At 44.0% G+C, this 24444-nt stretch overlaps 3 protein-coding genes across 6 annotated transcripts in view; 1 reads left to right on the forward strand and 2 right to left on the reverse strand.

Annotated features, from left to right (window-relative positions):
• Sap30bp (SAP30 binding protein) overlaps nt 1-1337 on the reverse strand; it is a 36059-nt gene extending 34722 nt beyond the window's left edge. Inside the window, exon 1 of the mRNA XM_003461418.5 lies at nt 1151-1337. Within this exon, the coding sequence (XP_003461466.1) occupies nt 1151-1256 (106 nt within the window). The 5' untranslated portion in view covers nt 1257-1337. The remainder of the gene's footprint in view (nt 1-1150) is intronic.
• Nucleotides 1338-1425: 88 nt separating this feature from the next.
• Recql5 (RecQ like helicase 5) overlaps nt 1426-24444 on the forward strand; it is a 36011-nt gene continuing 12992 nt past the window's right edge. Inside the window, exons 1-7 of one of the 2 annotated variants that reach the window (XR_010045194.1) lie at nt 1426-2204; nt 3472-3593; nt 4879-5397; nt 5861-5963; nt 6556-6667; nt 7923-8085; nt 14073-14152. Coding sequence is in view for 1 of the 2 variants with exons in the window: in XM_003461417.5 (XP_003461465.1) it covers nt 2078-2204; nt 3472-3593; nt 4879-5397; nt 5861-5963; nt 6556-6667; nt 7923-8085; nt 14073-14152 (1226 nt within the window). In the remaining variant the exon portion in view is untranslated. The remainder of the gene's footprint in view (nt 2205-3471; nt 3594-4878; nt 5398-5860; nt 5964-6555; nt 6668-7922; nt 8086-14072; nt 14153-24444) is intronic. The other variant, XM_003461417.5, reaches the window with a different exon arrangement.
• Smim6 (small integral membrane protein 6) lies at nt 17311-19482 on the reverse strand. 3 transcript variants are annotated; one of them, XM_063242074.1, is made up of 3 exons: nt 19360-19482; nt 18987-19116; nt 17311-17900 (listed from the first exon to the last, which is right to left on the reverse strand). In XM_063242074.1, the coding sequence occupies exon 3, from the start codon at nt 17892-17894 to the stop codon at nt 17715-17717; it is 180 nt and encodes a 59-aa protein (XP_063098144.1). In that variant the 5' UTR covers nt 17895-17900; nt 18987-19116; nt 19360-19482; the 3' UTR covers nt 17311-17714. The 3 variants fall into 3 exon arrangements, with proteins under 3 accessions (XP_063098144.1, XP_063098145.1, XP_063098143.1); XM_063242075.1 differs by lacking the exon at nt 19360-19482 and having other exon boundaries at nt 17311-17573; nt 17684-17900; nt 18987-19191; XM_063242073.1 differs by lacking the exon at nt 19360-19482 and having other exon boundaries at nt 18987-19190.

Raw genomic sequence — 24444 nt, forward strand, 5'->3', positions numbered from 1 at the left:
GGCTCTGGGTTCAATCCCCAGCATTGGATGGGTAGGGGCAGAAAAGAAAATCAAACATTAAATTTTTCTAGTGCTAGGAGTGTAACTCTGAGGTAAAGCACTTGTCTCATATGCATGAGGTCCTGGATTCAATTCCCTGCACTGAACTGATGAGAACAAGATAAAACAACAACAAAAAAACCCTGAAGTTGTCAGTCTCCTTATTACTCCAGCTGAATGATCTTTGAATGATCAAAGCATGTTGCTTGAACTCTCTCTCACACACATGCGCACTTGGGCACCTAGGAACTTACCTCTCCTAGGAGACAAAGACTACTCATTTTTATTCTGAACCCCTGCACTTTTCGGATGAGAAAACCTGAAGCCCAGACACATTACATAATGTGTTCTATTATCCCCCCCCCCCAAATCTCTTCTCATTCAAACATTGTCAGTCTTAGCAACAAGATTTCCATGGTTCTTTTTGGTTTGTATGTTTTTGAGGCATTGTTTCACTATGTAGTTTAGGCCGCCGTTGAATTCCTATGTAGTCCAAGCTGGGCTCGAAGTTGTAGCGAACTTCCTGCCACAGTCTCTCGAGTGCTGGGATTACAGGTGTGCGCCACCACACCTGGCTACCCATGGGCTTTTAAGATTCACAAAGTAACAAAATGACCTAAAAGCTTTAAATAACTCACAAAGGTCCACAGTCTATCCCACATATACAAAATTACTCACTTTGAAGAACAAACCAGAAGCTCTAAGATGTGTTTAGGGCGCATTCCAAATTAAAAGTTATCAATTTAATAAGACAAACTTTATCATCCATCACATATGTTCTACTCATCTCTCTTCCCTATCAAACAACTCGCCGAAGGGCCTAGGTAGCAACGTTGTAGTAGTGGATACCTATCCTCTAGTCCATCCCTCCACCCGGCCAATGTCCGGCGGCGAAGTTTCAGTAGAAGAGTAGAAACACAGGGAGAAGGCTCATTCTCATTACAAATCGTCTAACACTATATATAAGCCAAGACGACCTCGATTGCGCTTCGGGGCTCTGGGGCTCTATACTTGGGACACAATGAACATCACTTTCCCGGCACTACGATAAGGGAACATTATTCTGGGCAGATACTCGAGTCCTTTTTTCAGCTTTCCACTGGAGCCTCACCAGCTGCGCTGCCGACAGCTTCGACTCCAGCCTCGCCATCAGATTCAGGTTCTGAATCTTCCGCGTAAACTGCCAGAGACGACAGCACATTCCTCCTCCCCGCCATTTTATAACCCACAGACCCGGCGTGGCCCACACCTATGACTCAAAAAAATGACCTCTTCATGGAAAGGCAACTTCTTCCGGATCTCAGGAGGTCAAACGCCAAAGTGAAAGCCAATCAAAACGGCCGTTTCTGAGCTTGGCCCGCCTCTCCTGCCGCGCTAGCATACCGTCATCATTGCTCGACCAATAGAAGGTTGTCTAGGGTTTTTCTTTGACTGGAATTCTCAGGGGTTTGGTTTCTCAGTCGGAGTGTTGTGTAAGGGTCCTGCAGTAGTGGCAGAACCAGAGCACAGCAGCGCCTGGGCCTGAGCCCTTTCTTGGGCGGCCCGCGGCTCTGATAAATTTTGGGGGCAAAGAGAGGGAGTCTTCGGTGACGAAGGGAGAAAACTATCCGGGGCTCAAGAGGAAGGAGAGTAAAGGGATTGAGATCCCAGGGGGTCGGCGGGGAAGATGAATGGCCAGCGTGACCGCGTATAGATGTTGGACCTTAGAAAAATCAGGCCATGTTCTCCAAACCATTCCGAAGACATTGGGTGTTTCTTCTCGTGATCTGGTTTCCAACTGTGCCAGCCTATGACCTTGGATAGCGCAGTGTATTTATTTTCATTCAACGTGAAAGTGAAGCTACTAATCGCTTGGTAATATATTGCAAGAGGCCATTAATCTGCAGCTTTACTACTTGAAACAAATACATTGCGTAAGTGCAATGTGGCAGGTTTGTACTTAAAGAAGAAAAATTAAGCTGTATTCAAATAGCAAAACAGAGGGTTCTCGAGCCAGTCTTTCACTACCTTTAACGTTTGGCCTCTGCATTTCGCTAAGATGAGCACCCACCCTTCCACTCCCTCTGACCCCGAGCGGCGAGTCCGGAGCACGTTGAAGAAGGTCTTTGGGTTTGACTCTTTTAAGACGCCTTTACAGGAGAGGGCGACCATGGCTGTAGTAAAAGGTAACATTATCAGACCCACTGCCTTTAAGTTTTTGTTGGCTGTACCCTTGCACTGCGGCAGAACACCCTTCTTCCCACCTTCTCACCCTCGGTCCATAACTGGTTTTGGAAATCTTTTAGATTTGTCAACCAAAGCTTGCATTTTTAATTCTCGGTACCGAAGATTGAACCTAGGGTTTTCTCACTGAGCTAAAACCCCGCCCCCCGCCCTTCTTTTATTTTTTATTTTGAGACTGGGTCTAAGTTGCCAAGTTGCCCAAAGTGAGCTGGAACTTAAGATCTTCTCTCATACTCCCTGAGTGCTGTGATTACAGATGTGTGCTGTCAGGCCCGGCTAAACTTGCTGGGGTTTTTTCGTTTTGTTTCTGTTTTTTTCTTTTTGAGATGAGGGTCTCACTCTGCAGTTCATGCTGGCCTTGAACTCACTTTGTAGCTCAGGCTGGTTTCGAACTTGCAAGGATCCTCTTGCCTCAGCCTCTGGAGTGCTGGGATTTAAGGCATGCACCACCCCGCCTGGGTTAAACTTGGTATTTTAATGGCGGAATCACTCAGTTATTCTGGCTCTTACTTTTCACAGCAAGACCTACCAGTTGGCTTTGTAAAATGATATCTAGATTCCCATTTTTGTTTGTTTCTGTGGGGGTGGCAGTTAAAAAAATCTAATCTACCCATTGACCTAGGTAATCCCGTTAATGAAGATTGAGTGGTCTGGATCCCAGATAGGGAAAGAAGCAACAATATTTTAAATTCTCTTTTTTGGTACCGGGGGTCGAACTCATGACTGCACACTTGCAAGGCAGGTGCTTATGCTGCTGAGCTAAATCCTCAGCTCCAGCAACAATATTTTAAACTGGAGATGTAGTGACCAATGAAGATTGTTGTTCAGAAGGGAGCAGCAATATAATATTAGTGATACATTTATAAAAACAAAAGACCTCTAAGTGATGTCTTTGCATGTCTAGACAGATGTGCCCACTCTCTACCAGTATACTGCTTTCATGGCTGTTTCATTCAATCACCCACATCCCACAGACTCAGACTTGTTACTCATGTTTGTACTGCCAGTATCAGAAGTAGTTTGCACACATTTCTGAAACTCCCAGAATTCCTTTCCTTTTCATGCAAATGAGCAGAAGGAAATTAACATGATACTGAGACCTTCTCAAGTGCCAGACCCTGCCAGGCACTTTTCTTACACTTTAATTTTCAACAACTTTAATGAAAAGGCAAGAAGCAATGAGATGTTATCTTCTTGTATTTTTTGCAGGTGACAAGGATGTCTTTGTGTGTATGCCCACTGGGGCTGGAAAATCCCTTTGCTATCAGCTGCCTGCATTGTTGGCTAAAGGCATCACCATTGTAATCTCTCCTCTCCTTGCTTTGATTCAGGTGAGGGTTAGGGGAATGAAGATAATAGCCCAGAAAAGATGATGGGAAGGTTTTAAAAAAATCTTTATTTGGTCTTTGCCTTTCTTTTTTCTCTGATTTGTCTTTGTGACCCTCTGTGGTAGATGTCTGAATTGCCCAAAGTAGGTTTCTCCACTAATGCTTGTCAGTTTGTGGTTCATAAATGAGTCTTCTCTACTTTCATCACTTGACTTTCCTTTGCCCTTCTCTGTTGTTTTTTTTCCTAAAGAGTAGGAACAATATCTGTACATACACACTTGCTCTCATGTGTACACATGTGTGAACTCATGGTGTTAGAAGATGCAAGTGAATTGATAGCTAAATTGTTATGCAGAATTCCTGGTGACTTGTTTCATTTTAGAGAGCTGGTACAGAGAAACAGACATGAGAAATTGAGATCTTATTAACATCTGCTCTGCCTATATTTAGTGCCTGCAGATGGGCTTATAGAATTAGAATTGAGGAAGTACTGAGGGCTGATCAGACTCTCAGATACAGACAAATTTCAACATACAAAAGGGACCAGGAGAACTTTGCCTCTAGTGGGCTGACAGAACTAACTCTGCGGTTGACTGGCTTTTATTGGCTAGCAAGAAGCACAGAGAGGGGGATAACACTGGAATCAGATTTTCTCTAAACTCAAATGACTGTATTTTGAAAACTGTCCTCCACTGATGCTATCTTGCCTCACAAGTAACAGGTTACTAGCATTCCACATGGGGGCACAAGACCTTTGGATACTTGAAGCACTGACCTCAGGACTGTGTGTAGGGGGGTTGTCACATAGTTGGTCCCCCATAATCTATCACATAGCCTGGTTCCTAAAAAGGAGATATGGCCACGTGATTAAGACCTCAGAAAAAAAATGTAGACCGATGGAGAACAACAGAAATAGTGAATGCTAATTAGATCTTTAAGTTTTGCGCTAAAGTGCTTTATATACCACTTTTGAGATGTAAAGTTTCACTTAACTCTTATCACAAATCTTGTAGTTACTATTTTTGTAATAGGTTGTGAGAAAACTGAGTCTTGGGTTAAGAAACAGCCAGCATACCATGGCAGTTAGTGAGCAGAGGTAGATCCAGGTCTGGCTCAGGTCTGTCCTCTTAATTAACTACTTTACCTTCCATACAGAGAAGACATGTGGGAGGGTGGGAAGAGGATGTCTCATGACTGGGCAATCTCTCATGGAGTGGCAATGACATTTACCACTGGCTCTTGAGAGCTAATTATACCTCTCCCTGGGCCCACCCTCTTCTGTCCTCAGGATCAGGTGGACCATTTGCTGGCCCTGAAGGTACAAGTGAGTTCTTTGAGCTCGAAGACATCAGTGCAGGAAAAGAAGGAGCTGCTGTCAGACCTAGAGCGAGAAAAGCCACAGACCAAGCTTTTGTACATCACCCCAGAGATGGCTGCTTCCACCTCCTTTCAGCCCATCCTGAGCTCGCTTGTGTCCCGCCACCTGCTTTCTTACTTGGTGGTGGATGAAGCTCACTGTGTTTCCCAGTGGGGGCATGACTTCCGCCCTGACTACTTGCGTCTAGGTGCCCTGCGCTCCCGCCTGGTGCATGCCCCGTGTTTGGCTTTGACTGCCACAGCCACTCCACAGGTCCAGGAGGATGTGTTTGCCGCACTGCATCTGAAGCAACCAGTTGCCACTTTCAAGACTCCCTGCTTCCGGGCCAACCTTTTCTATGATGTGCAGTTCAAAGAACTGATTTCTGATCCTTATGGGAACCTGAGGGACTTCTGCCGTAAAGCTCTTGGACAGAAGACTGATAAAATGGTGAGGCATGAGGGCAGGGCACTGGCTGACTGGTGAGGTACAGTCTCACATAAATGTGATACTGGTTTTTGAAGACTGTTTTCTTAGCTTCCTTACCCAGGCTTCCTAAAACTTGTACACAAAGAGAATTGTACCTTTTGTTATCTGGTATTATCCTCTTCACTATGGACTTTTATCTTATATCTGTGTGTGAAAGGCTAGCAGGCAGTTTCTGTGTGTGAACCCTTTGGAGACCTGTATTGGGTTTTCAGAGCCAAGGCAGAGGAGTTAAAGAGGTTAGAGTTTAAGCTGCTTTGGTCCTGCTTTGTATAAAGTGGTAGAGTTCTTCTGAGTGACCTGCCTCAGAGGAGACTAGGAAGTTGACTGGAGAAAGCACAGAACTTCTTTTAAAACAAGCCATGCGGTAGTAGGCTGATTGTTTTCTCTCCTCACGTTTGTTTTCTCCCCACATCTCCCTGTTCAGTTGTCTGGCTGCGGCATTGTCTACTGCAGAACTAGAGAGGCTTGTGAACAGTTGGCCATAGAGCTCAGCAGCAGGGGTGTAAATGCCAAGGCTTATCATGCAGGTAAGGTCTCATGGTCCTTTTCACTCATGGAAGCCACTTAGTGGCCTTTTATGGAGCTGGATAATCAGGTGGCCCATTATCTTTTTCCAGGTACTCATGTAGAGTTAAAATGATTCACATAAATAAAAAAGGAGTCTAGCCGAATGAGGGCTAGAATGATAGTTGTAACTCCTGAATTCTTTTTCCCACTCTGTGCCCACCCAACAGCAAGTGATGAGTTTTTATAAACCTAAGTATTATAAAAGCCCAAGTTGAAAGAGCACAGGCTTTGGAGGCTAATGAACTTGAGTTTTAATATTGTCTTTAGGGGCTGGGAAATAGCTCAATGACACAAGCACCTGCTTGGCAAGTGCAAGGTCATGAGTGAGAGCTCCAGTACTCTCCCAAATTAACATTTACTGAGCTCTCTGTGTCTCACATTGGCTATTAGCTGAGGCTCCATGAGGGTAAGTGCCTAACCCAAGGTCATACAGCTGGGAAGAAATGGGCTCAGGGTGCATGTAAAGTGCCTCGCGTCAAATTTCATACAAACCCCAGAGGCTAAACTCACGGGAAATGTGAATTCCCTTTTCCACCTTTCCTTCCTTTCCAGGACTGAAGGCTTCTGATAGGACACAAGTGCAGAATGAATGGATGGAGGAAAAAGTCCCTGTCATTGTTGCAACCATCAGTTTTGGAATGGGAGTGGATAAAGCCAATGTCAGGTGAGCTCTAGTTCTTGCCTTATCTTTTGATTGGAGCCTGGCTCAAGCCTGTCTAGTGCTGCTGTGCATGAAGGACCATGTCCTCTTGTCTAGTGCCACAGGAGAGAGAGGCTCCAGAAGACAGTTCCTGTGTGGCTGCTCCCAGGTGGGCTGCACAGCACAGTTTTGCCATCCCCAAGAAAGGAGGCAGCAGCTGGGTGTGGTAGCATATGCCTATAATCCCAGCACTCACAGGACCTTGTCTCAAAAAACAAGGGGGTGGGACAGCAAAGATCTTATCACTGTTATCCTTCTGATACCCTATTGACAGTCTAGAAAAAGTGTGCTAGCACTGCTTTGGTAACTGTCATGCAGTCTTTTACCTTCAGCTGTGGTTTTGTCATGCTTCACAGTGACCCTAGGTAGGAATCTGTCAGTACACTACATTTGAAAGAGTATACATGATTCTATTTATTTATTTATTTATCTTTTTATTTATTTTCTTATTTATTTTGAGAAAAAGTCTCACTGTGTAGCTCAGGCTGGCCTTGTGTTCACTATGTGACTGAGGCTGGCCTTGAATTTGTGGCACTCCTCCTGTCTCAGCCTCCTGAGCACTGGAAGTACAAACATGGGCCATCGTGAGTAGCTAAGAATACAGACTTTGGAATCAGAGGTAAACCCTGGTCTGCTGTGACATTTTAGGGGCTGGCTTCAAAATCAGACACCTTTAGGCTCAAATCCTACCTTTGATATCCTATTACTGTGTGGCCTTATACAGCTGTCTGAGCCAGGCCTGGTGGTGCATGCCTGTAATCCTAGCATTTGGGAGGCTGAGGAGGGAGGACTGCTGTGAGTTCAAGGCCACCCTCAATTGTATATCGAGACTTCGTCTCAAAAACAAACAAACAAGCAGAAAAACAAGTGTACATCTCTGAATCTCAAGCTTGTCATCCATAGGATGGTCTTTTTTTTTAAGTCTAGTGTTTATTTCCCTGGGACCTTGGCTATATGTTTTTTGGGTTCTCCACATGTGCTGGAGTTACTCTCTGAACTCCTGCAGTGGTCTCTAATTGGGCAGCTCCATAGCAGGCAGACTTGCCATTGAGCCACAGGTACGTGAGCCAGCTCACTCCAGCATCTCTCTTCCTTGAGTGTTAGCCCCGCTGTGCTTGGCCACTCTGAAGAAAGCCCTGCTCTACTGAAATAGAATCGGTCCTTCACAGCACATTCAGCTCCTCATATCTTATACCATTTGTCATTTTGACACCTACAGGTTTGTTGCTCACTGGAATATTGCCAAGTCTATGGCTGGATACTACCAGGAGTCTGGCCGGGCTGGCAGGGATGGGAAGCCTTCTTGGTGCCGTCTATATTACTCTCGGATTGACCGGGACCAAGTCAGCTTCCTAATCAGGAAGGAAGTAGCAAAGCTCCAGGTAAGTCCTGGGCAGTAGAACCCTATCTGTCTGACTCTCCTGCTGTCCCATTGTTATGCATCTATTTTCTAGGGTAGATGGAGCTTGCAAGGTAGGAAGTGCAGGGTGCACAGGCGTCTAGAACAAGTCAGGCCTCACTTTTTTTGCAGCACTGGAGATTAAACTCAGGGTTTTTGCACTGAGCTCCTTAACCCCTGTTTTTGAGACAGGGTAAGACATGATGTCTTGAACGCCTATTGATCCTTCTGCCTTAGCCTCCCACAGTGCTGGGATTACAGGCATATGTTATTACTTGTAGCTGACTTATTTTCTTAGTAAATATTTAGATTATCTGAATATTGTCTTTTTTTGCTTTTTGAGATATGGTTTCACTATGCAGTTCAGACTGGCCTTGAATTTACTTTGTAGTCCAGGCTGGGCTAGCTCTCAAAAAGATCTTTCTGGGGCTGGGGATTTAGCTCAGTGGCGTAAGCGCCTGCCTTGTAAAGTCGTGTTCGATCCCTGGTACCAATAAAAAGGAAAAAGACAAAAAAAAAAAAAAAAAAAAGATCCTTCTGCTTCAGCCTCCAGAGTACTGGGATTACCATGCCTGGTTTGAATATTATCTTATATATACACTAATTTACATACTCAAGATCAATCCTGCCTTGTTTTAGAGAGCATTGTTGTGTATTTTCCCCTTGTTATACGTTGTGAAATATTTGGGGATTCAACCCAGGATGTCACACATGCTCAGCAAGTGCTCCACTGCTCAGCTATAACCCTAGCCCTTATTTTTGTTTTAATCTTTTAGAAAAGTTTGAAAAACTTATTAGTACACGTTTGCAGTACATAATGATTATATTTATCATGGAGACTTGGTACATGTACATACCACGGCTTATTTTTTTTTTTTTAATCGGTACTAGGGATTGAACTCACGACCGACTGTGCGCTTGCAAGGCAGGCGCTTACACCGCTGAGCTAAATCCCCAGCCCCAACCACAGCTTATTTTTTTCTCTCTAACTTTCTTTCCTCTTAAAACTTTCTGTGTGGGCTAGGGATATAGCTCAGCAGCATAGTGCCTGTCCAGCAAGCATGAGGTTGTAAGTTCAATTTCTGGTACAAAAAAAAAATTCTGTGTAAGGAAACATAAAATGAAAAAATGAGTCCATATTAGGGAGGATATTTGCCTTATGTATGATTTACTGGCTATTTAGAGGCTTCAATGGATAAATAAGAAAAAGTCAAAGAATAGGATGGTGGCACATGTTTGTAATCCCAGCTACTTGAGAGGTTAAGGGAGGAGGTATGCAAATTTGAGATTAGCCTGAGCAATTTAATGAGACTCTGACTCTAAAACAAAATGAAAAAGGGCTTGTAGTGTAGTATAGTATAGCTAGTGTCCAGCTTGGGTTCCATCTTCAGCACTGAAAAAAGAAGATAAACAGGCAAATAACCACATCATACAAGGTACGAATAGGCATTTCACGGAAGAAGAGACTATCAATAGAGGCTCACCCTCACTTAGATATCAGAGACATATACATTAGATAATGAGATATCTTTCCTACCTACAAAATTGGCAAAATTGCTCAACATATGTGTAATCATTGTGTTAAGAATGTGGAGACCATATACACTGATGTGCACTGTGTGGGAGGCCATGACAGGAGTATCATTTCAGGCCAACATGGGCAGCAGAGTAAGACAGTCTCAAAAATTTTTTTCTTAATAAGAAAATGTAGTTCAATGTGTAGTCTAGGAGAGATATTACTTTTATAATAAGTCAAAGCCCAGAAAGCTCTCTTCATTTTTTTTTTTTTTTCTTTTTGGTACCTGGGATTGAACTCACGACCTCTCTGCTTGCCAGGCAGACACTTATGCCCCTGAGCTAAATCCCCAGCCCAGAAAGTTCTATTTAAAAAAGAAATATTTTATGTTATATTTGTTATGTTGTATTATTGTTACTTCATTTTATTTTATTTTTTGGTACTGGGAATGGAACTCAGGACTTTGTGCTTGCCACTCAGGCGCTTCTACCACTAAGCTTTATTCCCAAACCAATATGTTATTTTTATTATATATATATATGCACACATATATATATATATATTTGTGTGTGTGTGTGTGTGTGTGTGTGTGTGTGTGTGTGTGTTTTGAGACATGGTCTTGCTTTGCAGTTCAGGCTGGACTCGCACTCATTTCATAGCCCAGGCTGGTCTTGAACTTGCAGGAGGATCCTCCTGCCTCAGCCTCCCAAATGCTGGATTACAGGCATGAGCCACCACGCCTGGCTCAATATTGTTTTTTTTGAGATTGAGTCTTCCCATATAGTTCAGACTGGCCTTGAACTCACTAGGTAGCCCAGGCTGGTCTCCAACTCATGATGATCCTCTTGCTGTGACCACACTCAGCTAGAAATCTTTTACTATATTAAAAAGTTTTAATATGTACAAATTATGTGCTTATGAAAAACTATATGATAAAACTAATAAAAAACAAAAAAATAGAGTTTTAGAGAAATATTTTAATGTACTTGAGAACAAAGACCTACCAATTGACGAGAAAAACCAAAGGATATGAGAAGCAGAGAATATGACAAGAGCACTCCCATGGCAGGTGCATAGATGCATACCTGGAATCCTAGCCACTGCAGAGATAGGAGGATCACAAGTTAAAGGTCAGCCTGGGTAACTAAGTAAGGGAGGCCTTGTCTCAAAATTTAAAAAGAAAAATTTTAAGGGATAGAGATTGTAGTTTAGTGTTTTCCAGGGTCAGTCCCTAGTACCCCAAGAAAAAAACAACAAAAAAACCTTATCTTAATGCATGTTGAAAATGCTGTAGTTAATAGTAATCAGATAAATGCACATTAAAGTACAATGCTTTGGTGTGCATGTGAACAACCTCTAGCATTTTGTCAGGAGAAACATGAAGTGTTGCTATTATTTTAAGGAAGGCAAGAACCAATTTAATAACTTTTGAAAAAAAATTTTTAAAAAATTTGAAGACAGGATTTCACTATGTAGCCCAGGCTGGCCTTGAACTCACAGTGATCCTCCTGCTTTAACCTCCCAAGTGCTGGGATTATGGGCATGCCCCACCATACCCAGATAATACCTTCTACCCCATTTTTAAAAATTATTATTTTTTGTAGTGGTGGATATAGAACTCAGTGTTTCAAACATGCTATGCAAATGCTCCACCACTAAACTGTGTCCCCAGCTCCCTATTACATTTTATTTTATTTTATTTATTTATTTATTTTTTTTTTTTGTCTTTTTCATTTTTATCGGTACCGGGGATCGAACTCACGACCGCGTGCTTGCAAGGCAGGTGCTTATGCCGCTGAGCTAAACCCCCAGCCCCCCTATTACATTTTTTTTTTTTTTTTTTTTTTTTTTTTGTCTTTTTCATTTTTACCGGTACCAGGGATCGAACTCACGACCGCCTGCTTGCAAGGCAGGTGCTTATGCCGCTGAGCTAAATCCCCAGCCCCCCCCTATTACATTTTAAAATGTAGGTGTATTTTGGTCCAGATATCTTATTTTTGAGATCAAACTTCATGAAATAAAAGTCACAATGTATAAGTTTATGTTGAGGAATTGTTTGGAAGAATGTTTATGGTCAGGGGAAATAAATAAGCTTGATGTCTATGAGAAGTGAGTGAAGAAATCATGGTACATTCTCATTATGGGATGAGAGGTATAAGTGAGGGCTGAGGAAGGATCCTATTGTATTTTTAAAAAATTTATGTTTATTACTATTTGACATTGTATATTTGCTTATTCTTTGTCTCTTTTATTGAAATGCAAGCTCCATGAATAGAGACCTTTTGTTTCCTGTGTCTGTAATGTCTAGATCAGTGTTAGGGATGTAACTAGTGCTTAATAAATAGTTGTTGAGTTGTTGTAGAAAAACTAGGACCAAATCAGATGGAAGACATGCAGGTGCCAAGGAGTTGGAAGGTAGTAACTCTATTACGCTAGTGGACTTGGAGAAACAGTTCCAAATTGCCAGCCCTGCCTTGGCATTAAACAGATACTTACATATGTTTTAGGCAGGGAATACGTATGAAAGGCTAATAGCGGGTTATTTTATAATTGGTTACATAGAATGGATAATATATTGTCAGGCAGATTTGTTCTAGGCTGAAGAATATTTCTTTTTTCTTTTTGTATCAGGGATTGAACTCATGACCTAGCATTTGCCAGGCAGGTGCTTATGCCACTAAGCTAAATCCCTGGCCCCTGAAGAATATTTCTTAAAAGATTAGGGGTTGGATGAATGGGTAGAATCAATCATTGTCTTTAACTGAGGCAGTCTCTCCTTGAAGCTAGTTAGCACAACGAAATGTACTTTCGAGCTATGTCTTTTACAAGTTGCAGCTGGTGTTGGAATGCCAAGGCTGGTTGATCTAAACAGGCTGGGCCTGCCTGTCCCATCCTCCACATAGTGTCAGCCTTATGAATTTTAAAATTTCCTTTATAAAGTGAGGAGTAAGTGATGAGTGGGGAGAGAAGTGGAAATGAAGGAGGATTCTGGAAATGAAGAAGAGTTTTGTGGACCAGAAATGATAGTTTGCCTTGACTTAAAGGAATGTTATTGTCTCTTTGATCTCAGTTTTAAGGTAGACAGAGAGATGATTTTGGTAGGATGATTGAAAAAAAGATATTTATTTGGGATTTGCTAACACAGTGAATTACAACAATGGACACTGGATTGACCATTGAGACAATTTCAGATCGCATGACATGAACATATAGAAAATGTCTGTGGAGAGAATACAGGTAATCTAGGAAGGATTGAGAATCAGGAGAACATCCGTTTTCTCCATTGTGCCACTGAGCTAAACCCCTGGCTCCCTGAAAATCTAAGTAAATGAGAAAAACAAAGTTGTACAAGAGGGACTGGGATTTAGCTCAGTGGCATAAGCACCTGCCTTGCAAGCAGGTGGTCATGAGTTCGATCCCTGGTACCAGGAGGAAAAAAAAAAAAACAAAGTTGTACAAGAGAGGATGTGCTCATAGAAAATGTAATTGTGGTACAACTGGAAGCAATGAAGACATAACCATGATGAGGAAAATGTTTTAACATGAAGTTGCAGCTTACAAATGTTGGGAGATGGTGGTAGAGGACATATGTGTATTTTTGAGTGTTAGAGGGGAATAGAGGGGTATCTGTGTGTGTGTTGTACTGGGAATTGAATCTAGGAAGTGCTGGGCTATATTTCCAATCTTTTTTATTGTATTTTGTGGGCAAGGTCTTGTTAAATTGCCTGGCTGGGCTGGGGATATAGCTCAGTGGCACAGTGCCTGCATGGCAAGCATAAGATCATGAGTTTGATCCCTGGTACCCAAAACAAATAAAAAAATTGCCTGGGCTGGCCTTGAATTTACAATCTTCCCACCTCAGCCTTCTGAATTGCTGGGATTACAGGCATGTACTGTGATGACTACTGGCTTGAGTCACTTTTTAAATGCAGAAAGACAGTAAATAATATTTCCGCAGTGTCTGTTGTCTTTTTTTTTTTTTTTTAACTGGGATCAAACTCATGACCTTGTGCCTGTTAGGCAGGCGCTTGTGCCACTGAGCTAAATCCCCAGCCCTGTTGCATTTTTTTAAAAGGAGATTTTGGCAAATAAAGGCCAGTGACGCATACCCAAAGCTCAGAGATAATCACTGTAACATTTTAGTGTATATCCTCCCATGTATATACATCTGTAAGGATACAGTACTCACTTGTATATTTACTATTATGAAATTAGGTCATATCATAGTATTTTGTGAATGATTAACCAAGGTCCTTTGCATGAGAATAACTTTAAGGAGATTTTTGGAAATAAAAACTTTCAAAACCAAGCTGGGGATTTTGATGTATAGTTAGGTTTGAAGGCACTGTTTAGTAAATGAATTTATTACTGTCCAATGTCGCTGCATTTTGTGGGAACAAGTTTAGTGCGAATCTATAAGACTTGCTAAGTGATCATTCATTGTCCCTCTCCAGGAAAAAAGAGGGAACAAATCTTTTGATAAAGCCACACTTTTGGCCTTCGATGCCCTGGTGACCTTCTGTGAAGCACAGGGGTAAGTCTTATTTTGAAAGTGGAGTAAAGTGTCAGATCATTTCTTCACCCAGCACACCATTACTTAAGCTGCTACCATAAGATAGCCCTTGGAGTACTAAGGGACCCCTACATGCAATGGGTCATTGTGTGGGGAGGCTGGAAGTCAATCTGTCTTCTTTAGACCCCTGAAATTCTGGCAGTGTGAGGATTTGTTTAGCATTTTGAGTGGTCTCCATCCTCCCACTCAACACTTTTCTGTGATGGCTGGCCTCATGAGTGACTTACTCTCAAGTAATGTTCCCAGTGGCCAGCTCTGAGCCATTGGCCCTGTGGTCATTATGTGCCTGTGAGCTGGTACTTCTGGGTTCACTTGAGTGTTACTCATTCTAACTCTGGGTCCAAACGGAAATGTGTGACCCAGTTACCTCTTGGGCAGCGGCACCAATTGCTTTGGAAAAATCAACATTTTTAACAAAATCTTAGCCTGCCCTCATGGAACCACTTAGCTCTCTTGTCTGCCTCTGTGGCAGTGGTACAAAGGCTATGGAAAGAGCCTGGTGGCTGCTCAGGGAGAGTCAGATTGTGGCTGGACACAGGGAATCATGGGTACTCTGTAAGGGACACCCAGGAGGACTCGGTATACTTTGGGCTATAGAGCACTCAGATTCATCCAATCACGTGTAACAATCCTGGGAGGAGATGGGCACAACTGAGTGCTCTAGACTTAAAGATGAATAAACTCGACTCCAGTCAGGAGCTCATAGTAGACAAAAGCTACTAACCTTTGAGCTCTTGATTTGCATGTGTAGTATTCATTTCATATACTTGAAGCATCTTGGGTTTTTTTTTTTTTTTTTTTTTTTTGTCCTTTTGAAACAGGGTCTCTCTATGCAGTTCAGGCTGGCCTTGAGCTCACTTTGTAGCCTAGGCTGGTCTCGAACTTGCAACGATCTTCCTGCCTCAGCCTCTCGAGTGCTGCGTCTTGGTTTTTTCAAGACTAGATTATTTTTTGGTGCTGTGGATAGAACCCAAGACCCTTTACATGCTAGGCAAGTGCTCTACTAGAACTCTGCCTCTACCCCAAGACTTGTGTTTTGGAGCAGGGTTCTGGGTATGTACATAGTACTAGTGTTTGACAGATGTTCTGGGTCCTTCTTTGGAAACCATGGAGGCACTTATTTGGGTCCTATTTTTGGGTTTGCATCTCCCTCCTACTCACTGATGAGTTTGGTTCAACCATTTCTAATTTGGCCTCTGTGGTAGGACTACACCCACCAAAAGTGGTGGGCTGTAGTGCCAGGCCCTTTTACCTATGGTTATTGCCACCACCAGAGCCCTTTACAGGGCCCTGGAACAGGGAGCTGCTAAATTTGACCTTTTCAGACTGCTTGAGCAGAGCTCTCATTTCTGGTGAAGAATGAAAGGACCAAGTGTCCTTGTTAATTGTCAAGAGTTTCCACTCCTGGGAAAAATCCTGTAGTTTCTGGTCTGGGGCTGCATTTGAGACTCTGGAGGATCAGAGCTTGTCAGGCAAGGGCATGACTCCTTCCTGGGGCTTCTGCTTTTTATTTCTTCTGTCCCATTCCAAGGAACTAGGACTTCTTAACACATCAGTGGGCCAGCTGGGGCCTCCCCCTGCCCTGTGTGCAACCTCATGCCTCCTATCTTGTTGGCAGTGTGTGAAAGTTCTGAACTCCAGGACTCCTAGAGACTTTTTTTATTTTGTTTTGATTTTTGAGATAAGGTCTCACTGTGTACTTTAAGCTGGTCTTGAACTCATTATGTAGCCCAAGCTAGCCTTAAATTTGTGGCTATCCTTCTGCCTTAGACTTCTGAGTGCTTGGAGTATAGGCATGTACCATGCCTAACTTGAAAGAGAATGTTTCATTACTGTGTAAATGGCACATAGTATGAAGAAAAAGTCCTTCTCCATCAGATATTTGCTTATTTTCTAAGAATAGTACTGGTTGGAGTTTGAGGTTGAGACAGCTGTTCCTGCCAGCTGTCCCTTAGGGCTGACACCTGGCATTGAGGTCAGTGGGGTGAGCTTGGCTGAGATGGGTACATTTCTAAAAGGAACAGTTTGTAGGGGTTCAGATGTCAGGACATGGAACTGGAGTATAGGGGATGGGTCTGAAACCAAGAAAAAAAGTACTTTAGATCCGTTAGAAATGAGGACACAGTGGTTTTTATTTGTCTCTGCACATAGCTACTGTCTTTGGGCAGCATCCATGAAAAAGCATTTTTACAACAGGGCTTTTTGCCTTGAAGTATTGTGAGAATAGTTTTTAGGCTTCAAGCAACCTCTTCCCAAGTGGCCTGGGCATTTTGAGATGCAAGAGCAGTTCTGTTTAGACCTGGGTTGAATTGTTGCCGGGAACTCTGGGTGGAGGAGCCCACCAGTGCTAACATCCTCCTGTTACTCATTTATGTGTTCATGTGCTCATCTGTTCATTTATACAGCTAACAAATACAGACTAATGTCTACTCTGTACCAGGTACACTGACCATGGAAATAGTGGTGAGCAGAAAGAGACCCCTGGGAGAGACAGATGCTTAGTGAATGATAATAATAAAAAAACGTATAGCCGGGCATGATGGTGTATGCCTGTAATCCTAGCATTTGGGAGTTTGAGGCAGAAGGATCACTTTGAATTCGAGGCCAATGTGGGCTCCAAAGTGGACTGAAGGCCAACCTGAGCTACACAGTAAGAACTTATCTCAAAGAAAAAACAAAACAAAACAAAACAAAACAAAACAGAAAAAACAGTACAGTTCTTCTTGAGAGGGCTTTGAAGGAAAGGTATATGATATTTTGAGATTGTGCTATACAGATGGCCCTATTCTAACCGAGAGGGTCAGGGAGGATTCACCTGAAGAAGGCAGGTTTATCTGGGGTCTGAAGAATGAGGAAGCATTAACTAGGCTGAGGAGTGAGGTGTAGTGTGAGAGACACCATCCTGGGCCAAGGGAATATCATGTGTAAAGGCCCTGTGGCAGGAGAGAACATGGCATATTTAGAAACTGACAGTCATACTGAGAACCAAGGGACATATGCCAGATAGCTGGTGAGATAGGCAGTGCCAGGTCACAAGGGTACTTGCAGGCCCCAGTGAAGGTTTGCTAGGTAAACTGGTTCTGGCGGCCATGTCTAGACAGAAAATGAGCTCTCACAAGTTAGCAGATTTGAAAAGGAATTTTTACTTCATCTGATTATTTTGTGTCCTCTTCTGCCAAAGACTTACAAAGTCGCTGGCTGGGCTGGGAACCGGTGAGGAGAACTTGTTAGCATGAGGCAGAGGCAAGGCCCTCTCCCACATGGCTGCATGGTTTGGATGGCATATATGGTAGCAGTCCCAGGATCTGTATCAAACCCACCTCCCCATCCTGCTATCTGACCAGCCCTATGCCAGGTCCATTATCTGATCAGGCTCTCTTCCCTGATGAGGAAAAAAGAAAAAAGAAAGACACCAGGGTTTAGCTCCTGAACCAGAGGGGACTGTGGTGGGGCCCACTTCCAGTACAGGGTGAGCTAGTCAGTCCCCCTCACCTGCTGCCTTCTCAGCCCCCCGAAAATCAGATCACTGCTCATCACTCCTGATCCTTTCCCTTGGAAAGAGCAACCCAAATGTAACAGCAAACAAGATGAAAAACAGGACTGTAGAGATGAATGTGCCAATCACTATCAGGCCAGCCACATCCCAGGGCTTGTCCCAAAGCTCATCGTGCCATATATCCTGCTGGAATAATGTTGAATCCATGTAACCCTGGAAAAGAGGAGACAGAGGTCTTGAGTGCAAGGCCTTGAGCCCTCAAGAGCTGGTCCTAGGTGCTGCCCTCTACTCCCCCCAACCTTGATACCTGTGGCACTCTCAGTGAATATTTTGCTATCTCTCTGGCTAGTGGACACTGAGAGAGCAATGAGCCTTTGGCTTCTAAGTCTCAAGGCAACATGTGTAGTTTTCTAGAGAGGATCCAGCATTCTTTCTTCTTTGTTTTTGTTCTTTTGAGACAGGGTCTCACTAGGCAGTTCAAGAAGACCTTGAACTTACTATGTAGCTTACTAGCTGAGGCTGCTTGAACTCATGGTTATTTCCCTGTCTCAGTCTCCTGAGTGCTTAGATCATAGGCCTGCCTTCTTCCTGGAGGCTGTGTCCAGTCTCCATTCCAGATTCCTCTGGAGTCTAATTCTTTCTTGTATAGTGCGTGGTCTGGATCTAGGAATCCTGCTCCTGAGCTCACTCAAAAGCGTTACTGTAGATCCTCCCTACTTTTCCTGCCCCAGCTATTGACTGGGAGGCATTTTGAGAGGTTAGTGGCTATACTGGTGGCTCATACCTGCAGACCTAGCTACTTGGAAGGTTGAGCAGGAAGATCACTGAGTCCAGGAATTTAAGGCCAGCCTGGGTAATAGAGAGACCCCCATTTCAAAGACAAAACAGAGATAACAGGGAGACCCTCATTTCAAAAGCAAAACAAATGGCCAGTATGGTGGTACATCTCAGTTATTTGGGAGGCTGAGGCAGAGGACCAATGTCTGAGCCTAGCCTTGGGCAACTCAGTGAGACCCTGTCTTAAAATTTAAAAAAGCAGGGAGTGGTGGTTTAGGGATGTAGTTTCATGCTCTCTCATACTAAAAATTTCCACTGCCATAAAGTAGAGGGAGAGAGACAAAAAGCAAAAAAGAAGTAAATAAAAAGGATGGTAGTTTAGGAGTAGCTGGGACTTCAGTAAATGTTCCTGAAGGCCCCTGAAAACAAAAGGGCAACTGTTGTGGAGACAGAGCTGGTATAGGCGGGTCATGGGCTGGGGCCATTTGATAGGAATACAGGGAAGAAGGAAGACATCATTACCTGATTTTGCTGCTAGCAGTCCTGTGTCCTGCGGGGCAAATTAGAGTTGTCCTTCAGGCCCTGTGGTTGGGAGGCCCAGGCTGAAGGGGCTGCCAGGAGACCAGAAATACACCCTGACTCAAAGAAGCAACTGTTGGGAGGAAACAGTATTGGGACTGTGAGGTGGCCCTGACCATTGCTCACTCCAGAGCAAACAAAGGTGGAGCAGGTTAGGTACCAGGCAACCACCCTTCAGCTTCCTATTGTCCCTTTGTGATGTCAGTGTGGGGGCATTTGAGGCACATGTTAAAGAGTCCTCCCTGAGAGAAATCAAACTTGGTGTGAAATAGAGAAAGATTGGATCCAAGGGCTGTGTGCAGGGCTGCCTACCTACCTCATTTCTGTTCAGCTGGAGCTTGGGCTCTGTATAATCTGACCATTGAGAGAAGCTGCCCAGAACTTGGGAAGCCTAGGGGCTGGTACTGCCACAAAGGCATCATTTCCTGTAGTGTAGGGTGAATGATTAACAGTTCTAGCTCTGACTGGTGCTTCCTGGACCTCGTTTCTGGTTAGACACGTTTATCACTATTGAGGCTGGTGTTTCCCACCTCTGAGGCTTGATCTCAGCTGCTGTGAGTTGGTTCCTATGCACTGGTGCTGTGGGGAGGCTAGGAAGGGCAGTGGAGCATGCGCTGTGCTTGAAACCTGGTGGCCATCACTGACTCGTTTAAACCAGGATGTGTGGCCCTGCTGTGGCCAGGGACGATAGGCATTTGACTAGTCATGGGACAAGAGAAGGAGCTTGTCCTCTGAGAGCTTGCTTTCGAGCCTACAGGTCCTCAGGTCTGCTTGTTACGGTCATCTGGGAGCTGTTACAAAGGTCCCGTGTCCCACTCATACTGCTTGTATCAGTTCTTAGGATCTCCAGATTCAGCCAGGGGAGACTGGTGGTAGATGATGAGAAAGCTCAGTGAAGAACTGTCCTTTTATTTTTATTTTTTTCTGCTGCTTTAGGATTGAACCAGAGCCTTTACAGTGAGCTGCATCTGCCCGCTGCCTTCCTGTCTCCTTCCTTCCTTCCTTTTTTTGTTTTGAGATATACTCTCCCTATGTAGTACAGGCTGGCCTTGAAATAACTGTGGAGCCCAGGCTGATCTACCTCAACTACCTGAGTGCTGGGATAATGGGTGTGCAACACCATCCCCAATTTCGTTTTTATTTTTTGGAACAGGATCTCACTGTGGCCCTCAGGCTGGCGTTGAATTTGTAATCCTTCTGCTTCAGCCCTGCAAAGTGCTGTGATGAAGGTGCCATCGCACCTGGCTTAGTAGAGTGGGTTTTTTTTTTTTTTTTTTTTTTTTTTTTGTCTTTTTGAGATAGGGTCTTGCTATGCAGTTCAGGCTGACCTTGAGCTCACTTTGTAGCCCAGGCTGGCCTCAAACTTCGCAATGATCCTCCTGTCTCAGGCTCCCCAATGCTGGGATTACAGGCATGAGCCACCATGCTGGGCTAGTAGAGGGTTGTTAACTGTTGAGGCTTGAATTGACCTGTGGCCTGCTTTCAGTTTCCTGGTGTAAAACTTGCTAACATCTCTGGCATGCCAAAGGCAGCAGCCAAGAGGCTGGCTTCCGGCACACCTTGGTACTGCTTCTCTTATCAGTTAAGTCAGGGCTTATCAAGAGTCAGTTCCCAGGGGCTGGGGATTTAGCTCAGCGGCATAAGCGCCTGCTTTGCAAGCAGGCAGTCGTGAGTTCGATCCCTGGTACCAATAAAAACGAAAAAGACAAAAAAAAAAAAAAAAGTCAATTCCCAAACTCTTGCTATACTTTTTTTTGTACTTGTTATAATTACATAATTGAATGTAACATGGTATTAAAAAATGAAGCAGTGATACCTGAAACACCAATTTTACGAATAGGAACAGGCACAGAATGGCTTAGTCACTTAAGGTCTACAGCTGATAGGTATCTGAGTTGATTTGAACTCAGGCTTAAGGTCTGAGTGCTGAGACTTGCTGTACCTCTGGATGAGAGGAGACAGTAAGTTGTTCCTTAAACACTGTGACCACTTGGAGTCGCTCATATTTCTGTCAAAAGAAAAGCAGATATTTTGTAAAATGCTAGTGGCACTACACCACACTCAGACCCCTTTGCAAATGTCTTTTAAGTTTTTGTTGTGCTCTAGTGAAACCATAAGTGCAAAGTCAATATTATAGCAGGCTCACACTCAGACAGAAGACCTTGGCCTTACTGCAGAAAGGCTGGCCAGGCATTGTGCAGTCTGTTTCAGTTTAAAATGAGATGCGTATCGAATGTGTGCCATACACGTGAAAGTTGCTCTAACTGGCTTTTTCAGTGAACTGGTGTCCCCCAGTGGATAATTCTGCTCTCAGGATCACAGTAAAGAGCATGGGATGGTGGGGAAGGCAGAAGATGCTGTTGGTACGGGTGGTAGAACCTGTCTGTGTGCTGAGAATCCCTCTGTTCGGAAGGGATGCAAAACTAGAGCTGCAAGGAGTGGGGCGTCCTTACCTGACATTCAGGGGTAACGTTCCACAGCACTGCACAGGGCCACGGAGAGAGGAATTTAAGGACACAATTAACTTGGCCTCACAGTTGTGTTGCCATTTGTGCTGCCCATTGTGTCATTATGAGTTTTATTATACTTTTTTTTTTTTAATGGGTACCAGGGATTGAACTCACAACTGCCTGCTTGCAAGGCAGGCGTTTATGCTGCTAGGCTAAATCCCCAGCCCTATTATGAGTTTTATTATAGGTTGCTTCAGAATACTAACATTTAAGCAAACAGATTGAGGACAAAACTTTTTCTGTTCTCAGTCAGATTTTCCTAATGAGATTTTTTGTCTCAGTGGTTTTATTGTAGTCTGTAATAAGTATAATGTGTAGGCATTAAAACAAACAGATCTTCAGTGTGGAGGGCAACCCTTTTGAGGAACTGAGAGCAGACACTGGTGCAGCAGAGGCCACAGGGGAGGTGGTGTGAGGAGGCTGGTAAGACTGCTATGGAGACCACTTAGGCTGCGTACATTGTATCTTGCAAACACTGCTAGTGGCTTGGTCTAGGATGGTATGGGGCAGTGCAGAATTGGTGTCCAGAGCTGGTTGGATATTTTCCAGGCCTTAGGCTGCCCATTCTTTCTTTGGCCATTAGCAATCTTCAAGCATCCTAGGCCCAAAGCACCCTTCTGTTTATTTTTACCACAGTAGGAGATAGCTGCCTCTTTCCCTACTCCATCTTCCTCAGGGAAGACCCACATTAGAGGCTCTACATCCAGGAAATGTGCCTGGCTACTGTTGGGTCAGAGTATCTGTTTCTCTGAGTAGCCTTGATATATGTGGAGGGAGGCCTGTAGTGCAGGGAGGAGCAAGTCAGTTGTGGGCAGGGACAGTTTCTTTGAACCTATCAGTTAGGTACTGCCTGCCATGGAACAGGAAAGTGCAAATGAACTGGCTACTTAGTTAGCCTTTCTGTCCCCAGGCCTGTCCATGGTACCCACCTCTCAACAACTGGACTGGGAACTAAAATCTAAAATCTTTTCTAGCAATGAGTCTTGGCCTCAGCTACCGTAAAGGAGGACCTTTTTTGTTGTTTATTTTGTTTTGATTTCAGTTTTAGGTGTCTTGAGAACCGTGTCTTGCTGTGTAGCCCAGGCTAGCCTTTAACTCATGGTTCTCCTGCCTTAGCCTCCCAAGTGCTGTGATCACAGGTGTGCCTACCGGGCTTGTCTTAGAGGGCCATTTTTTTTTGTATCGGGAATCAAACTGGCAACCTCATGCTTGCTGAGCTAAATCTCCAACCTGGAGGGCCATTCTTGATGCCAGTGAAGCCTTGCTTGAGGAAGAGCCAGGAGGGAACTGGGCTGGAGCAGCACATGAACTGAGGACTTCAACCTATAGCAAGTGGTGCTGCATGTGAAAAATGTAGGCCTGGGGCTGGAGATTTAGCTCAGCGGCATAAGCGCCTGCCTTGCAAGCAGGCAGTCGTGAGTTCGATCCCCGGTACCGATAAAAAGGAAAAAGACCAAAAAAAAAAAAAAAATGCAGGCCTTCCTGTCCCTCCCACTGTGCCTGGGTTTTTCTTCTGGCACCTAGTTGGGCACCGCCCCAGCTTGTACATGTTCGTCCCACCCACTCTCATGGAGGCAACTTGGGACAGTTTTGGTGTGGGTGCTGGGATGTAAGGTTGGTTAATAGAGCTGTTAATAGAACCAGAACCTTATCTATCCTGTACCCGGGAAGCATTAGTGCACTGGGTGTGGTGAGCAGGGGCTCTAGAGCCAGAAATACTGGACCCAGAGACTGGCTCTGCCACTTTTCAGGTAGCCAAACTTGGACAGATCACCTAGTGTCACTAAGATTTAATTTCCTCTTGTCTAAGTGAGGATAATAATAGTATCTACAGCAGTGAAGTACTGTGATGATTAAATGAAAAAAAAATGCTTAAGACAATGCCAGGGCATGTGTGGGCCCTCTGTGAATTTTAGCTGTCTTTATTGTCATTGTCATTGTTGTTGTTTTTATTATTCTAGATCCCATTCTTTGGATGGGAATGAGGACAGGTAGTTCTTAGGTTTCTTCTTTTTTTATTTTTTATGTCCAAACACTTCCTCTCTGAGACCGGTCAGGAGAGTCCATGAACACCAGGAAGTAAAACCTGTTTGTGCCTGTCTGCATGACCTGGATTGCCAACTGAAGATGGCAAATTCTGGCATCCTGTCTCCTTGTCTTGTTTTCAGGGTAGATGAGGCTGTGCTCTCTAAAAACTAGAAAATGTGCTGTGCAGATGCAGCTGGCAGAAGCATGTGAAAAGTTATAGATCCTGTTATGATAGCTCTGAACAGTTAGAAGGAAGGCCCAACAGAATCCTGTGTCCTAGCCGCAGTGGTGTGTATAGAACCTCACATATGTGTGCCTCCACTTCTCCATTTCTTGAGTTTGTAGCTCTGCCGTGAAAAGAAAGCTGAAGGGTGGGAGGCCAGAGGAGGTTGCATTTTAGTAGAAACATTCTTTAAAATGGGTCCATAGTGCTCTGGGTTGATCCATTGTTAAAGGAACAAATAATGACAGTTCATCCTTATGGAGCTCTTGGGACATGCCTGGAACTATGCTAACTGCTAGATATAGGTTGCCTTAGTTTATCCTCACAAGATACCCCCAGGAAGCAAGTACCAGGATTAGCCCATTTCACTAGGGAAAAGACCTAAACTCAGGAAGGTTGAGTATACAGCTGCTAAGTGGCAGAGGTAGGTGTAAGTGAGCCCAGTCATCATACAAATGGACCAGAGGTGCAGGATGCAAGTTATAGATGATCTAGAGCTAATCTTTCTTCTTTGGCTTCAGAAGTGTGGGAAGATCCTGTGGCCTGAGCCTGCTAGTTTGGGGTATGCAAGTAGAAGTTATGGGCTTAGCCTCTGCCCTGAGGCAAACAGCTTCCATCACTCAGCAGAGTGGAGATCCAG

Source organism: Cavia porcellus, unplaced genomic scaffold, assembly GCF_034190915.1.
Source record: "Cavia porcellus strain 051 isolate PalLab524CR breed Dunkin Hartley unplaced genomic scaffold, mCavPor4.1 scaffold_32, whole genome shotgun sequence".
Lineage (NCBI taxonomy): Eukaryota > Metazoa > Chordata > Mammalia > Rodentia > Caviidae > Cavia > Cavia porcellus.